Consider the following 17,036-nt stretch of genomic DNA (forward strand, 5'->3'; position numbering starts at 1 on the left):
GCACTTATAGCATACTCATGTTTTTAAAGAATGCTTTTAGTTCAATTACACTGAACAAGAACCCAGAAGAGAATGACAAAGATGTGGCTCCTTAAAAACAAGAGGATTGAAGAAATATTTATTTACTACTAAAAGCCAAAAGCAGAAGTTCCTTGCAGACACCAATACACCAATCATACTGTAACAGACTGGCAAAATGCACATCTTGTGTGCCAGGCATTGAAGAGAATACAAAAACACTTGATTCATCTGATATTGAATCCAGCCTCATTTAAGCAAAAAAGCTGATAATCTGGGCTCTGAATACCTCAGTGGTAACTGACTTTAAAAATATAAATAATCCATAGTGATGTAAGCCAGAAACATCACCAAATTAATATTACAGAATTAGTCAGAGAGAGAAGAAATTAACTGATTGCAAGGACAGTAACTCCCAGGTTGTTCCACTTCTGAAGGTTTTCCAAAAATGCTGGGTGCATTATGTTGTTTTTAAAAAAGAACATTTATTGTACGAATGCTGGCCCCAGGGTACACACACAAATCACAGCTGAATGTAAATCAAATAATCTTTAAGCACAGAATGTAAAGTCACAAGAAATTAATTCAGAGGAGGTTGGTGAGGGACTGCAGAGTGGTAAATTCTGCCCAGGCCACTGCACTTCTCCCCCAGAGTGGTTAAAGGACCAATGGATTTTAATTATTCAAGGAGTTTACAGGAACTAGGCCAGTATGCTTTAGATAAAAGCAGATTAAGAGGGGACCTCACATATATGTAGGCAGTTTGAAAAAAGGAGAGATCAGAGGCTACAGAGTGATTTAGATGCTGTCAAATACAAAAAAATAAAGGAACAGAAAGAGGAAGCTTAACTCGGACAAAAGGCTAAAGGAATTTAGAGAAAAATCCTTTATGGGGAGATTACTCTGGAAGTGGAACATCCCATGAAAGGCAAATAACAGCAGATACTCTAGCAATGATTATCAAAAATAGTTACATAACAGCTGTTTCCTCCTGAGATTTAAGTCAAAAGGGGATACAGACCTGGATTGTCACATTGCTGATGATTCTCTGCCAATATTGGTTTATGTGCTTAACTTTCAACAGTCAGGTTAAAGCAATATTTAACACAAATGTCCTTAAAATGAATATATTTTGGACTACTTGCTGCAGTAAACAGTATAACCTACTTAGCAAACTTCTGAGGGGAAAAAACAACTGAATCTGCCTTTTGTCAGAAGGCAAGACCAGTTTATATCTTATGGTTTTGTGGTAGCTCTAAGAGAGCCCTCATTTTTCATTATTTTAAAATGTGAGAAGCATTTCAAAAACTATCACAGCAGGTAATTTTTAATGGTATTAGCTGTAAACATAACATTACAATCCTCCTTTTTAAACTGAAGTTGGCCTGAGCTTGCTACTTGAAGTGATTGATGCAAGTGATCTCAGAATGAACTAGTATCAAGTATTACACAGAAAAATGTGACATGTGGTACAATTCTGCAACTAAAACTAATCTGAAATAAAAATACATGCAAGCCCACCCAGTCACCCTGAGATACAACACTGGATTTTTATCAGTTTTAAGATGAAAATAATTTTTCTCTTACTTTGCTTCTTCATCTCTAGCAATGAGCAGAGACATGTGATTAGAGGCTGAGGCTGTTCTCAGGATGTCAACAGCCCTAGAAGGGGGCAGAAAAAGGCCAAATAAATATACCAGGGTGCTGGCAAGAACTGAGCAGTGCTAAAAGAGAAGGAAAATGGACCAATTGCTAAGGTAGTTAATAATTTTCATGGCCAGATACAGAGAACAGAGCTTGGCAGCAGCAAAACTTAAAGTGAGCACCAGGGAAGGGAGCAAGAGACAGACTGTGGTGCATCTGCTGACAGCAATAAACTGGGACTGACCCCTCTTTCCCTTCCCTTCTGTCCCCCATCCCTCCTTGGGCCATCCTGCTGCCTTTCTGAGCCTCTTTCAGGATTTACAGCCCACCTCAACAAAAGTTACTGCTCAGGTGTGCCTGGCTCAGAATCTCCCTCAGCAACACAAATGGCAATTTTCCTTTGAACATTCAATCTCCATCTCCAGCCCTGAAAGCTGCACTGATCTCTACAGATCCAGCTACAGAAACCATCTACAGCTTACTCTTTTCCCCTTCATTGTGCCATTATATGATTGCTGCCATCATTTACATTCACCAGTACTGAACCAGCAGATAGTTATATTTTAACAGCTTCTGCTGCTGTTTTCACACACATTCTGTAATCTCTGTCATTAAGAAACCAGTTGATTCTGGTGTTCTGCTTCTATAAGCCCTTCACTTTTCCACAGCAGTTTTCTGAATTAGATTTATAGGATAAATTACTTGTGAGTTGAACTCCAAGGATCTTGGGGCAGTTGTGCTCTTTCAATCAGTCACTGATAATGTCTGGAATAATGCATGTATAACATTCCAAGCTCTAATAAACATTCACTAATCAGTACAAACATACCTTTCATTTGTTACTCCAACCAAGTTTTCTCCATTGACATCTAAAATTAGGTCCCCAGTGAGCAAACGGCCTTTAAATGAAACCAACAGTGACTGATGAATCGACATGAAAATGGTGAACATATTATATTAAACCAGGTATTTAACCAGGACTTTTCCTTTCAATTTTATGTCACTTAATGCATTAAACAACTTTATGACTCTTGGCACCTGATCCTAAGAAAGACAGGTAATTGAGATAAGACTAGAAACTAGAAATCAGTCTTATTAATGACAGAATACACACTAAAAATAACTGTCATTTATCTATTTGTAGCATTTACACACATATTTTTGAGACTAGAATTTATATTTCACAGTTGTGGAACTAATTTTTATTTGAATCTTGCTCTTAACATTATTGTAAGTTACAATGTGTAGATAAATTAATGTTTAAGACATTAATAAAATCAGCTAAAAGATTTTTTTAGAGACAATTCTATTTTTTAACCCCCTGAAAATCTCAAGTTTATGAACTTGAAGTTGATTAAGATTACTTTAAATTATCATTTTGAACAAAATAAAATGGAATCTCAAAAAACCCCAGAGACCTAGGATGGAAGTCTGTAGCTTAATTATTGCAAACTCTACTGAGTGTAATTTCTTCTTACCACACTGATCTTAACCACCAGCACACCACTACTATTAAAAAATAGTAATAAAAATTATCAGAACTAATTAAAAATACTAGTTCTATACAGGAAACCCCACTCTTCTACCTTAAAAATTAAAAGTGGTTCAGCATCTGAACACTTACTCAGTGCTGAAAGATTACCAATTTCCTTCACCAGCCATATGTAGATTTGAAAACATTTTCAAGACCTGAGAGTATTAAAATCCTATTCCATAAAGGGTCCAGATTTCATTTCTCTATCTTAGAGTAAGCCAAAACTTCATGGGTCCTGACTAAACCATACTATTTTAAATATCCTTACCCACAAAGTAAAATAAAGACTTCTTTTGACAGCTTTTTATATCCAGCGTGTTTGTGGCCAAAAAAGTTAAAAACACTTACTATCTACAGCAGCAACCCCTCCAGGTAGAATTCTCTTTATGAAAATCCCATAATCTTCTGCTGTTTGTGCCCGATAGCCTCCAATAATTTTAACTCCTGAACAACAAACAAAAAGATAAAAGTGAAAATTTGGTTATTCCACCTACTGTGCTAAATGTACTTGCATGCAAACCCATGAAAGCCAAATAAACCTTCCTGATGCCAAATATGATTTGGCAAAGCTCACCAAGTGTTTTTAGGTTTGATTTAGTCAGAATAACAGAATGTCTTAGTTACCTAATCCATTCTGGCAATCAGAGAAAGAGATGCGGTGAACAGCTCGATTAATTCCATGAGGGCCCATAATGGTCCTAAAGAATAAAACAAAAATCATTAAATTATAGAAGTGTACATAGAGCTATGTTAACAGAAATGAAATTACAGCAACTGTGTTTTCAACTCAAGTAAACATAAATCAGTTTTCTCCACTGGTTACTTCATATCATTTGATATCTCTGAGCCACCATCGCCTCAGCCAAAAATCAATCTACTCACCACAAATATCAGATGGAGAGGTATAATAGATATACAGTTTACTTCCTTCTCCCCCAAAGCATTTCAGGCTGAACTGTGAATCCCATTTTGTGTACTAAAAGGGTTGTGATTAAATATAAACAAAATTCCACAATGAGGTCCACCTTAACATTTAGGCAAAGAAGAACATACCGTAAAACCAGTCTTCATCAGGTAATGAATATTTGAACAAAAGTGCAGCTGAGCCAATGCATAAAATTATTTCCTAAGATATCTAAAATATAATTTTGTGGCTATTTATGAACATAATATTTTCCAAAAATCCCCTGATTTCTTCACTCAGCTTTGATCTCTTTCTCTGTTGTAAAAAAGGCTTCTTTCCAAACTCTTTTGCCTGATCCTCTGTGTACCTTCCCATCCCAAGGGAAAACACCAGGATAACACTTGGAATTGTCTAAAGGCAGAGGAATATTTTGAAAGCAGTTGATCATCCAACAGAATTAAAAAAGAATACAAAGTAAAATTAGAGTTTTGAAACCTAAATTAACAGTTTCATCACACTTATGACGAGGACGCTGCTCTGAGAACGCAGAGTGTTAAGAATGTAAGTAAATCCAGATTACCCCTTACCAGGTTTTATTTTCATTTAGATGACTTATGGGTTGAAAAATGTAAGTTGTATTATAGCTCCTCTGTCCTTTCCCTGCCCCATTTTTGGAGAAGACTTGACAGATCTCTTCTAGAAAAGAGCAGAAGCACGACTGAGGTTTCTCTGCTTTGACCTACATATTGTTTGTTCTACATTAGATAGAGAGTTGCATTTTCTGGAGGGCCCTAGTGAAATGGAACAACAAGAATTCATTAGCAGGGTGGGAGAGAAGATCAAAGTGGAGGACACAATGACCCAAATCCTTCCACACAACCTAATCCAGCACAGCCTGAACTCCAAGCCTGAAACTGGGTACATCTGCAAAAGCCAGAGAACATCATTAAAAGGTGCTGTGCCAGAAGGAAGAGAGAAATCCAGAAGGACCAAATGTTCTTAAAACTCTAGGACTAGCCCTGAGATCCAACTTCTAAAGAACACCTGCAGCTCTTTTGTTTTTGTAGAAGAAAACTGGATGAGGTTTTTTCATCAAGGAATAAGTACTAGCTCTGAAAAGCAACAATTTCCCAAAACCTCATATTTCCAAGTATTTGCAAAATTAGCCTTTGGTTTAGAAAGGCTGGCCACAAGTAGAGACCTAATAATTCTAATAACCTTTAGAAACAAAAAGTAAACCCATGCTTAAAGCACTGTATAATTTTCACTGCAATATTTATTGAAGTATTTGTTTCACAGGCTAAAGAGAAATAACGAGACCCAGTGTATTTGGTGTGTGTTTGACAGGACTGCACACGACCTTGCTGTGATATGTCAGAGCATAAGGTACCCTTTGTAAAGCTAAAAGTGGACTTTTTTTCCCACTGCTTTCACTTAATCACAGCCTGAAAGAAAGAAAAAATCCCCAAGGCTGATATTTCTTTAAGAATACCCTTTGGACAACCCCCTACTCCATGAGAAGGACAGAGTATTTTGTATTACTACCCAGCACTGTCACTGCAATTATCCCACAATTTGTTTTGAGGCTGAAGGACAGCAAACTAATCATGCTTTGTCCTGACTTGTCTCCATCTCTGAAATCTTAAATGAAGTACACTGATCTTTAAAACAGGCAATTATTCTATTTTTTTCTCTTTTGCCTTTTGCTGCTACTGCTATTGGTTTTACTCGGACACTTCCTCTCAGCAGTTTTCACGTGGTAATTTTTTTGTTAAAATTAAAAAACAGGAACAAAAGTTACTTCAACCTTGCACAAACCAACACAGAGATTTTACTTTCTTCAAGTCTGAAAAGATCAAATATCAGACTTTAAGTCTGGAGTTTAGAGTTCACCAGAAATTGTAGAACATCATTAGGTACTATCATATAAAACAATCCTGAAGTATGATCAAATCTAAGAACAGGACATTTTCAAAAGTAACCAGCAATACTTTCTAAAGAGAGATCCTAATGATCCTCTGACAAAGAGGATACAGAGAACACACAACTAATAATGTACAGTGGAGAGGAATTAGATATCTCTGAAACACTGGAATTGTGATGCTGCCACCTACAATTAGAAAGAACTGACACTTTGGACAGACAACTTTTACAAGGTACTCAGGTCTGTTTATGATCTAAAGACTAAATCCCTCCAATACATGCAGTTAAAAATTACTTTATCATATAAAAGTAAAGACAAAGATTTTCAAATGCCCCAAATTTGTTTAGTATTATCACATCTAGTTGACTTTCAGTATTAGGGTTTCTTACCTAATATAACTTAGATTTTCAAGTTTAGCTACTTGTCATAGTTCTAATAAAATAGAGCTTTAACAATTTCACTGTAAAATGACTTGGATTCAGCACCCATTCAACATTTATTTTATGTCATCACTTTCAATATTCATGAAATGTTAGAGTATTTCTCCTAGAGCATTAGAAACATGCTCAACAGTATAAATAAGGAAATAAACTCCTAAACCAGTTGGCAGTATTAACAAAAAATAATTCAATGTTCTTTGCAGAAAAAGATGCAAATTAAATAATCAGATGTTGCTAATTATTTTTTGAGGTCAGGCAAAAGTACTTGTAAGCAAGGTTTTAGCATGTAGAGAAGATGTAAGGCAAGAGATGAAATAAACAAGCAAAGCTCACCAAACTCACTATGCTATAACCTTTTTACATGAAAAAATACTAAACTCAACACTCCAGCTGAAGTCTGGATGCTAACAGACTTAAGTGTGCAACATTCTGATGTAGATGCTCTAGTAAGGGAAATTAAAATAAATCTGCTTCTATTACTTTTTAGCAGCATACACAAGGAAGTTCAACAACTTTGGGTTTTATCTTTTAGTACTTTTCAGTACTTATCAGAACATACAGCTCCAGATATTCTTCTGATCTCTATTCCTGAGAAATGATTAATAATTTATATGCACAAACAAAATATTTAACTATGTTTATCAATGGGAGAATAATACACTTTGCTCACAAAACACATATCACCTGACACACAAAAATCTAAATTATAAACTCTGTCTGTTGATGAAAAGAAGCTGAAAATGCCCACAGCTTTTAAATTATCTTTCCTGTACGTTGCACAATTACAGACTAGAGCAATGCCCTCAGAACTGAATGGTTGAGCATACCAGTATAATAGAGAGAGACCATCAAAACGCTCTGGTTCATCTTCAGCCCCTGGAGAAAGCAAGGACATCCTTCAGCACAGCAGGAAAAACAAGGACAACGCAAGCAAAACACACTGGAGGTTTCCAGTTCAGCCAGATAAAGGTTATGAGCAGGATGATTTCTGCTACCAACTAAAAAACCCAAACACAGAGCTCCAGCTGAGCGTCTCTGCCTACTTAATCTTCTCTGAAATCCTCTGCGTCACATGCACTAATTCACCTAGAGAGGTAATGCTTACTTTTTCTCTCTTTGAAATGGCCATTTATAACAATTTTAAAGACTGATAAATGCAAAGGGGAAAATTTACTACATTATGATTATTAATCCAGATCCAGCTGCCAAAGGCAAATGTGATGATTAAAAGAAACTTATTTCCTCCTGTTCTTCTAATAATTTATTTGAATGATCCCTGCAAACAAGGTCAGAAGCAGTAACTCATGACCTTTCTAAAGCAATCTTCCTAGCAGACTGGATTATGCACAGCCACACAAAAGGGAAAGCCAAGAAAACAGACTGAAAGTATTAATGAAATGAATGCCATTATGCTATGACTTTTCATTCTCAATCATATTACTGGCTTGTGCCATGATCTAACTTGCTTTTTACACTTTCAAGATACAGCAGTCAAAAGTCAACACAGAACTAGGGTTATGTGTTTTCTCTAGAAATGGAAACTGACATGTGCTTTTCTGTGAAAGGAAATAAAACTGCCATATTTATGTCATTACACAGAGAATAATCCAGTTGAAGAAGTCAAACACATCACCCCTGTTCCCAGAGGTCAGACCCTGTGATAGGAGACAATCTTGCAGAGATATGCACATTTTCAGAAGTTCTGAGTGTTGACACCAGTTTAGTTAATGAAAGTTTCCTTCCAGGTTTGCCTCAGAAGAAGTACCCCTACTGCTCCCCCTTTCCCAAGAGATCATAACAAGACTGCAGCATGAAATGAAAGCCAACTACCCTGCATTCACTGAGGGCTTTAAGTAGAAAGGTGAATCCTTTCTAGCCAGGAGCAACCCTGTGATCAGACTGTCAGGTCTGGAGGTGCAGCAGGAGGGCTTGGCTAAGCCAGGAATGCAAACACTTATCTCAGGCACCTTTTTTTTTTTAAGCTGCAGTGACTGTGGTTCCAATAGCAAATAATCCTTCTTGGGAAAGGATCCCTTTGTTGAGAGACAACGTGCTGAACAGTGTTCAAATAGAGAGTGGTTAGTCCTGAGAGCCTGCAATGGACACACAGAAGGGGCAGAGTGACCCACTACAGAGTAAGGAGCACATCAGAGATGGAAATGGGAACATAAAGCAGCCTTCCCAGCTCCCAAATTGTGAAAAGCCTCACTGGCACAGCAATCACATCCATTAAGAGATGAAGATTTGCCCCTTTGTAGCTGTTTCTCAGTCAGCTCACTCTGCTGGTGTTACAGGCATTACAGAAAAGCCATTGATATTTTAAGCCTCGTATCAATTCAATGTGCTCTAGGCAAGGTTACATAAAATACCAATGGACTTTCTCCAACAAAACTACCTCTGTTCTCAACACCAGTAAAGATCAATTAGTGGTATCAATATCAGGAGCATTTGTCAAAATGTATCACTCAGACCAGCTAGTGTCACATTTTCTGCTATAGAAACCCCCCAATTAACACATGGCTCAAGGCTCTGCAATTTCCTTGTTAAAAAGCAAAAAGTTATTTTTATTAAACCAGACATGACAAACTTCTGAACAATTAAGCAGATATAAAGTAGTATTAGGCTTATTTCTCTCATTTTATTAGTGTTACCTGTAATACATCACTTGTTCAGAAAATGCTCCTCCAGCCCTTCTTCAAAGCAAGAATTCAGCTTCCTGAACTCAGCCCCAAGGCTTCTATCCCTCTTCAAATTCTACTTTTAATGAATGACAGCATCCTTGCTTCTCTTGCAAGTCCTCTGCCTTTCAAGAACATGCTCAGAGGAACACAAATTACTTTTTACCTCCAGAAAGACCTAGGAAAATTTTAACTCAAAACTCCATGAATTTTAGTCTAAATAAGTAAGACTAAATTTTCAAGAGATATCATTTGTTGTTAAATACCCTTCCTTTCCAAACAGATGGAAAACTACTCCATTCTGGCAACATTTGTAATTATAACTTGCCTTTCCCAAGAGACGTTTTGCAATGCTTCAGCAGCTGAGATGGATACAGGATAATTTAGCACCTGACTAAAAGATCTGCAGAATCAATGGAAGTTGTTATAAATAAACCAAAGCCCTTTTACGAAAGTCCAATACAAATCCATTATGCAACTTTAGCCTTTCAGCTTCACTAACCCTAAATTCAGATTTTAAGGACTGCAGGCAGAGGAATGCTGTGTCATGTAGCACGGATGAGCATTCAATGTGATCCATCCAAACCCACTCATTATTCAAAATACATTCTGCTGATTAGGTTATAAAGATTAAAAGAAAACATCTGTCATTATATGGCAACTGTTAAGCCTGAAAAAAGCTTGGGCAACACTGTAATTGTGGAAAAGCATGAATGGTTTGAGGCTAAGGGAGAAGAAAGGTGTGATTTAAAGTTTAGGTAAACCTTAATATAACCAATTCCATTACTGGAAGCATCGATACCATCTCCCATAAAAAATAAAAGTACAGAAAATTACAACCTGCCATCAGCATGCAGCTGAAGTGCAGTTTTAGGTGCCTTTCTTGCCCTTCTCTAATGAAAAACTGCCTTTGGAATACAGTGAGCTAGGAACTACTCATGTAAACTACTCATCCTTCATGAGACTAGCAAGACACAGCTGTCTGAAAGATGTATCTTTGTGATCACATACCCTGAATTTCAATCAGACAAGCAGAGCTTGGGCTTCTTCAGGTCCCAGTAAGAAGCAAGTTAGCATTTTTAATGTTTTGTGGTTTTGCTTTTCAAAACAATCATGTTATTTATGAGGTGGCATAATTCTAAATAAATTATTTTATTATTCTTCTGAATACTCTTTGCTGGATTTGATGCTTACTTGATGCACAAGTACAGCAAACACAGTAAATCGAGCAAGAGCTGCCTGTGCCTGGTTTTAATTCTGATTTTGATGACAGCATTGGTTTGGTTATTTGGCTGTTTGGAAAGGGTCTGGAGTTACACTTTTCAATCATGACTGAATCCATGTTTGACATTTAGAATCTGATCAAACTCTTAAGTGGATAAGATTATGTTTTATAGAAGGAACATAATTATTTTATATCCCATGCCATTGATAAAAATATGATGGTTCCTAAGTACTACATATAAAATATTAAAGATAAAGAGATATTCTAAAAAAATAAGGCACTGTAGTACAAAAGCTTCAGTCTTATGCTACTGTAGCACATGTACAAAGAAGCAATCTACTATATACAAGTATGTTTTCAGAGTTCAGAAGCATCAAATTAAGAAATCTCTATGCAGGGTTTTATCTCTACAAAACTAGTCCTAACCAAGTGCTGGTTAACTTGATGAAAAGCTTAAGGGACAATTCCTCCCTCAATGTGTAAATTCACTGGTGTTGGTGTTAGCTTATCTACAGACTGCTTCAAGATCAAAGTTATTTTCCTTTAAGACTTCATTGAGACAAGATCCTACCAATGAAACTGCAAGAAATTTCATATTATAATCCAATAATTTTATTTCTGCATCTAGGGAAAAAAAGTACTTACTCCTTCTCTGTATTTGTGAGGGGACCTGGACTGGACATCTTCTTAGAAGCACTATTAAAATAAAAGTTCAAAATGAAGAGTTCTGACACATGAAGAACAGGCTCCTACCCAGGGTCAAAACTGCTGAAAAAAAACAAGAGAAACCACTGTCTGAGATTTACATGGCCATGTTTATTTTCAGACATTGGAAAAAGTCTTATTTATTACTGACTAGGAGAAATCAAACTGGAAGAAGAAAACTGCCAGGACAAAATGGATAAAATTCACTGCTGAAAACAGTTAACAACTTGAACATTGCTGTAGTAGTACCAAAACATTTCACATCCTCCTCTGAATTTATAAGGTAGAAATTAGGGTAAACCTGAATTCCTAGTGATTAAAATCTTCTAAAGAAGGAACAGATTAATGTAACATAATATCAAAGACAATCTATATTTTTTCATTGAAAGTTTCTTGGAAAGAGAATGGTGCTTTTTTCTTGTTTTCTCATGCTTTTTTAACTTACTCTCTGGTATTTAGTGTCTCTGAACTTCTCACGTGACATTTGCAGAACAGGCCAAAACACACAAAATGGGCTTACACACCACTAATGTAGCAAAAACCCCCAGAAATTCACACTGTGTTTTTATTAATACATACAACAGGTTGATAGGAAATACAAGCCTGGATATACTGAACTACAATGATTTCAAAAACTGCTACAAAAGCACTAAAGCAAAAAAATATTTGTTTACATCAGTAGCAGCAAATCTTCCTGACCTTGTGAGGTGCATGGCTGAACCCTCACATGCCAGAACCCAGAACAGGAATTATTTCCAAGACAAGAGGGACAAGAAACTCTCCCAACCCACAGGCAAAGATGGCACAGGTGCTCCTGGCACCAGTGTCACACCACAGACCCTGGCCAAGATACAGCAGAGTCCCCTGGTGCAGTGTCAGCCTCCACAGAATCACACCAATTCCTGTGTGTCTGTATTTATCGTGTGAAAAAGATGTTAAATCCACGTTGGAATACCACAAATGCTCCTGCAGTAAATGTTTTCAGGATTTGATCACTAAAGGACCACAAAAACAGACATCTGAACACAGGGGAAATATCACAGTATATGTACCACACTAAGCCTTTACTATTCTCTCATTCAACGTGGGAAATTAAGCAGTCCTGGGAGCTACCAGTCCTTGTGTGAGTCACCTTACTGGAACCACCACAGGAGAGACACAGCTCTAAAGCAGTAAATTCAAGTACTGCTACAGCAAACTTTATTAGAGTGCATGGCACCAGCCGTGTGTAAAACGATTCTTTCTGAACTTGCCTGACTTTGCCTGTCCTCAAGTTACTGATGTTTATTAACAGCACTCGCTACCTTTGCAGGGTGTGAGTACCAGCGCCTGAATAAAACCAAATACCTAGAAACCAAAATAACGTGAAGCAAAGCACCAGGGAGAAAAAGCAACAAACAACCGGTGTCAAATGTCGAAAAGGGGAGGAACTGCACGGCCCCGGAGGGACCATCCGGAGCAGCCCCGATCCCAACCTGGGGTCGCTAGCGCGGAACCGGAGGGATAACCGGATACCTGCGGGACCCAGCTCATCCCTGCGGTACCTCCGGTGCGGTGTTCCTGCGGCACCACCACCCCTCCCGGTGCCGCTCCTGGCCGGCACAGCCCGCTCAGTGCCGGGAGCAGGGCGGCGGAACCCCGGCGGCCTGAGGGCTGCTGCAGTTACCTCGTACACAACCTGCGAGGCCCGAGCGAGGAGGGGGCACCCACGGGCGGCTCCGGGACCGCCGCGCTCAGCGCGCTCTGAGGGGGCGCGGCGGGCAGTGATGCGATGGCGGCTCGGCCCAACCTCCCTCTCTACGGTCCCTCCTTCACTCCGGCTCAGTTCCCACCTCCGTCCCTCCCCGTTCCTGCCCCGTTCCCGCCCCATTCCGCGGCCGTCTGTCGCGAGAGCCCCCGCGCTGCGGCCATGGCGCTGTGCGGGCGGGCCTGGGCGCGCTGTGCCCGCGGGCCGCGGCTCGGGCTGTGCGGGACCCGTGGCGTGCGGGGCTCCAACCCCTTCACCCGGCAGCAGGAGGAGGAGTGGCGGCGCCGGAACCGCTCGGCCGTGGGCTACATCGCGGCGGCGGCCGTGGGCATGGTGGGGCTGTCGTACGCGGCCGTGCCGCTCTACCGCCTCTACTGCCAGGTACGGGGGGCCCGCGGCCGGCGCCGGTTCCGCGGGCGCGGGGCCCTCACTGCCCTTCCCTGACAGGCCACGGGGCTCGGCGGGACGGCGGGCACGGGGAGCGACGGGGAGCGGATCGAGCGCATGGAGCCCGTCCGGGACCGGCGCATCAGGGTCACTTTCAACGCCGACACCCACGCCAGCATTCAGTGGAACTTCAAACCGCAGCAGAGCGAGATCTACGTGAGTCTCCGCCTTCCTCCCGCACAGCCGCGGGGCCGAGAGGCCTTTGCGACCCGACCGCGCTCCCGGCACTGCCACTGGAACCACTGAAACACGGCCCCCAGCGCCAGGCATGGCGACTCCACCGCCTCCCTGGGCAGCCCTTCCCAAAGCCTGACCACACCAACAGCGGAAAATGTTTCTAATATCTAATGGGAATCTCTCCTGTCTCAGCTTGAGACCATTTCTGCTGGTCCTCTGAGTGCAGGCACGGCCTAAGGGCCCGGTCCCCACCGCACTACAAGCACCTGGCAGTGGTTCTAGGGTGCACTCATGTTCCCCTTGAGCCTCCTCTTCTTGAGACTAAACAATCCCAGACATATTTTCTAGAACTTTCACCAGCTTTGTTGCCCTTTGCTGGACATGCTCCCCCACGGCAATGTCCTTTTTACAGGACATGATGTGTAGTTGCCCCTCTGCTACCCCATTAAGCTTTCAAAAGTTATCAAAACAATATATATGTACACACTTCATGGTACATACACCACATGCACATGGTATATATACACTGTAAAAATGTATGTATATATTTAAATATACTTATATAGTATATCTAAACTTGTATTGTTTCTCCTATTGCCCTATCCCTATAAGAACTTTTTTATATTTAAAAAAAATCACAAATTAACTGTTCTGTTTCAAATTAGTTCTCAAAATAAGGAGTCATGCTTCTTAATAGTTTCTGAGTCCAGTACTGAAAGAATAACCTCAGAAATTAAATGCACACCATATATAAATCTGATTATTAAACAAGCTGTGTGCTTTTGAGCTGCTGAGGCTAATAGAAGACTCAGGCAAAATGGGTGAGATTAAAAATAGGTAGAACAGTATTGAAGCTTTTAATTTTGAATATGGATGAATTGCATGTAATCAAAAATATTTGTGAAATAATCAATTTGACACAGCAAAAAAGAAAATTCCAGATAAAGTCTAAAGAACTTGGTTTGAGGGGTGGAGGGATGCAGTGGTTTAAAAAAAAAAATAAAAAAAAAATCACTGTACAATTATGTTACACAGGTGGTACCAGGAGAGACTGCACTGGCATTTTATAAAGCAAAAAATCCTACTGACAAACCAATAATTGGGATCTCCACCTACAACGTCGTCCCCTTTGAAGCAGGACAGTATTTCAATAAAATACAAGTAAGTGTGAACAAAGCTAAGATTGCATTTTCTTTTACACAAACAAAAACAGTTACCCATAAATTGCATTTTAATCCTAGACACATTCTTTGTGTGCTGACGAAAATACCTTGTTTTTTTCAAATGATAAAGTGTATCAATTCATTCCGAGCTTTGCTGCCCTCACACCAAGCTGCTGGTGCCATCAGAGTGGCTCCAAAATCTGTGTTATTTCTGAAGGCAGGCAGAATGATGTGAGCTGGTTCCACCCCTTGACACCTTTACACACTTCATTAAAAGCTAATTATTTTCCTATATCATCACAGTAGCAGAATTTTCCTGTATCACCACAGCTGCTGTCTTTTTGCTCATCTTATTGATCCTTCCCAGGGTTTTAGGGGTGTACAGGGAAGGAGAGTTTATTTTAAAACATGAAGATTTCTCTCATGTTGGCAGAGATAACAACTCATTGTCGCTATTGTTGTCTGATTGTGGATTTTTGTTTTCCTCCCACCTGCAGTGTTTTTGTTTTGAAGAACAGAGGCTAAATCCTCAGGAGGAAGTGGACATGCCTGTCTTTTTCTACATTGACCCAGAGTTTGCAGAGGACCCTAAAATGGCTAAAGTTGATTTGATCACCCTCTCTTACACCTTCTTTGAAGCAAAGGAAGGACAGAAGTTGCCACTTCCTGGGTATCAGTAACTACAAAATGTGACTTCTGCTACATCTGAGTGCCAGTTTTCCTTGGAAGAAAAAACTGCAGGAGTACTGTGCAGTGTGAAATTATATTAAACCTCCATGGGCATACACTGTTATGAAAGTATATGTATATATATATTTTTTGGAAACCAACATAATGTATTCCCTATTTCTTGGGGATAGTGTTTCTTCATCAGAGAATGGAAGGGAACACACTGTTCCTGAAATAAGAGAGGGTTTTCTCAAGCCATCTTTTTGTAAGATGTTATCTGAATACTGCAAGGCAAATTTTTAAACCAACATGTAAATTAAGGTCTTCATTTAAATACAGAAGAAAACATCTGTTGATTAAGCATCTGAAATTACCTTGCTGGCTCCAGAAAATAACTTGCATGTTAAGTTACATTAGGAAAAGGTAAACCCAGGTAATAAATTAAGGAAGTCTCATAACTAAACAAAGTTAGAGTGTTATTTCTGTATAACCTTCCTTGGCACAGGAGGAGATGATGATTCAGAAGGTGATGCACCCTCTCATGTTACTACTGAATCAGTAGTTCATTTGGTAAGAGCAGACTGCTCTAAAACTGTTATCATGAGAACAGTAATTTAAGCATAAGCACATTAGATCTGTGGGATGGTTTCCATTTGGAAAAGCCATCTTATTTCCACGTTGTGTCCCACTCATTTGAAGTGGCTGTGCTGTTAGTGAGTGCTCTTTGCAGAGGGCTCTACTCTGGGCACCTCCACAGGAGACAAGCTTGGCTTGTGTCTGATATGCCTTGAGGGGAGGGCAGCATATAAACAACTGCTCTGAATTGCAGCTGAATGAACAGCTCAGACACTGCCTCAAAAACCAAAATCAGCCCATTCAGGGGCTGAGTTGGCCACAGCCTGCTCAGCAGTGCAGCAGCTCTCCAGGGGGACTCTCTACCATCAGAACATGTAAGCCTGTATTTATGTAGCTTTTTATCTGTGAGTTAGGTCTAACAACACTTCATCACTGCCTTGCAAACCAGTAGCAAGTTGCAGAGCAAGTTCAAGTAACCTGCTTATTTTCAGACAGAAATTACTATCAGGCAGTATATCTTCTTCTGGGCCAGGTCTTTCTACCCCTTCCAGCAGAGAATGAACAAAGTAAGGCTGATGTTGGTTAGCCTGGACTCTGAAAAAGCAATGGGTACTTGAGAAATAACTTCCAGTTACTTAAGTCTCAATTATATTTGCATACAATAAGTCAAAACCTGCTTTTTTGAAAATAAATGGATGCTACCTTTAAAATGCATTATTGTACCAATTACTTGTGTTGGTTAAACAGATTCTGGATGACATTCGGGTCTTCACTGCATATTAAAGACTGAGAACTTTTCATTCTTTCATCTCTAATACATTTTATACTTCAGGAAAAAAAATAACATCAAGACAAATCTTTGAATCCAGGCTAAGGGAAAAAAACAACTTCTTACCTCAGTTGTCTTTAGTCCATTGTCCTTCTGAAAGCTGAATTGATTATGGCAGTTCTCCTCACATTGCTTTATTCTGGCCACATTCTTTAGAAGAAAAGGAATATCCCCCTGACAAATAGTAACTCTGTAAAAACGTGTGTTCTCCCTGAGGTTTGAAAGCCCAAATTTGCACAGATGCTGAGCACATTCCCTCTATAACACAGGCTCTAACCTTGGTAATTAGGCAATTCCCTTCCATCTCTCTGACCATTGTGGAGCTTTGAACACAGAGAGGTTACATCAGCAATCAC

General features: G+C 39.6%; 2 protein-coding genes across 6 annotated transcripts in view; one reads left to right on the forward strand and one right to left on the reverse strand.

Annotated features, from left to right (window-relative positions):
* The window catches only part of STXBP4 (syntaxin binding protein 4), a 64,321-nt gene extending 51,494 nt beyond the window's left edge, over positions 1 to 12,827 (reverse strand). The window contains exons 1-7 of one of the 5 annotated variants that reach the window (XM_015645865.3): positions 12,739 to 12,821; positions 11,013 to 11,135; positions 7,292 to 7,340; positions 3,821 to 3,894; positions 3,545 to 3,640; positions 2,492 to 2,561; positions 1,606 to 1,680 (exon numbers count right to left, since the gene is read on the reverse strand). In XM_015645865.3, the coding sequence (XP_015501351.1) occupies positions 1,606 to 1,680; positions 2,492 to 2,561; positions 3,545 to 3,640; positions 3,821 to 3,887 (308 nt within the window). In that variant the 5' untranslated portion in view covers positions 3,888 to 3,894; positions 7,292 to 7,340; positions 11,013 to 11,135; positions 12,739 to 12,821. Of the gene's footprint in view, positions 1 to 1,605; positions 1,681 to 2,491; positions 2,562 to 3,544; positions 3,641 to 3,820; positions 3,895 to 7,291; positions 7,360 to 11,012; positions 11,136 to 12,738 lie in introns of those variants that run through there. The other 4 variants (XM_019008527.2, XM_015645862.3, XM_015645861.3 and 1 more) reach the window with 4 other exon arrangements.
* Position 12,828: 1 nt separating this feature from the next.
* On the forward strand, positions 12,829 to 16,651 carry LOC107212516 (cytochrome c oxidase assembly protein COX11, mitochondrial). Its single transcript, XM_015645870.3, has 4 exons — positions 12,829 to 13,200; positions 13,267 to 13,422; positions 14,479 to 14,604; positions 15,104 to 16,651. The coding sequence occupies exons 1-4, from the start codon at positions 12,844 to 12,846 to the stop codon at positions 15,284 to 15,286; spliced, it is 822 nt and encodes a 273-aa protein (XP_015501356.1). The 5' UTR covers positions 12,829 to 12,843; the 3' UTR covers positions 15,287 to 16,651.
* Positions 16,652 to 17,036: the final 385 nt, after the last annotated feature.

The sequence above is a fragment of the Parus major genome, chromosome 18 (genome assembly GCF_001522545.3).
Source record: "Parus major isolate Abel chromosome 18, Parus_major1.1, whole genome shotgun sequence".
NCBI lineage: Eukaryota > Metazoa > Chordata > Aves > Passeriformes > Paridae > Parus > Parus major.

Coding starts and splice junctions, on each gene's coding strand:
- LOC107212516 (XM_015645870.3), top strand. CDS start 12,844: ATGGCGGCTCGGCCCAACCTCCCTCTCTACGGTCCCTCCTTCACTCCG. Junction 13,201..13,266: donor TCTACCGCCTCTACTGCCAG/GTACGGGGGGCC, acceptor CTTCCCTGACAG/GCCACGGGGCTCGGCGGGAC. Junction 14,605..15,103: donor AGTATTTCAATAAAATACAA/GTAAGTGTGAAC, acceptor TCCCACCTGCAG/TGTTTTTGTTTTGAAGAACA.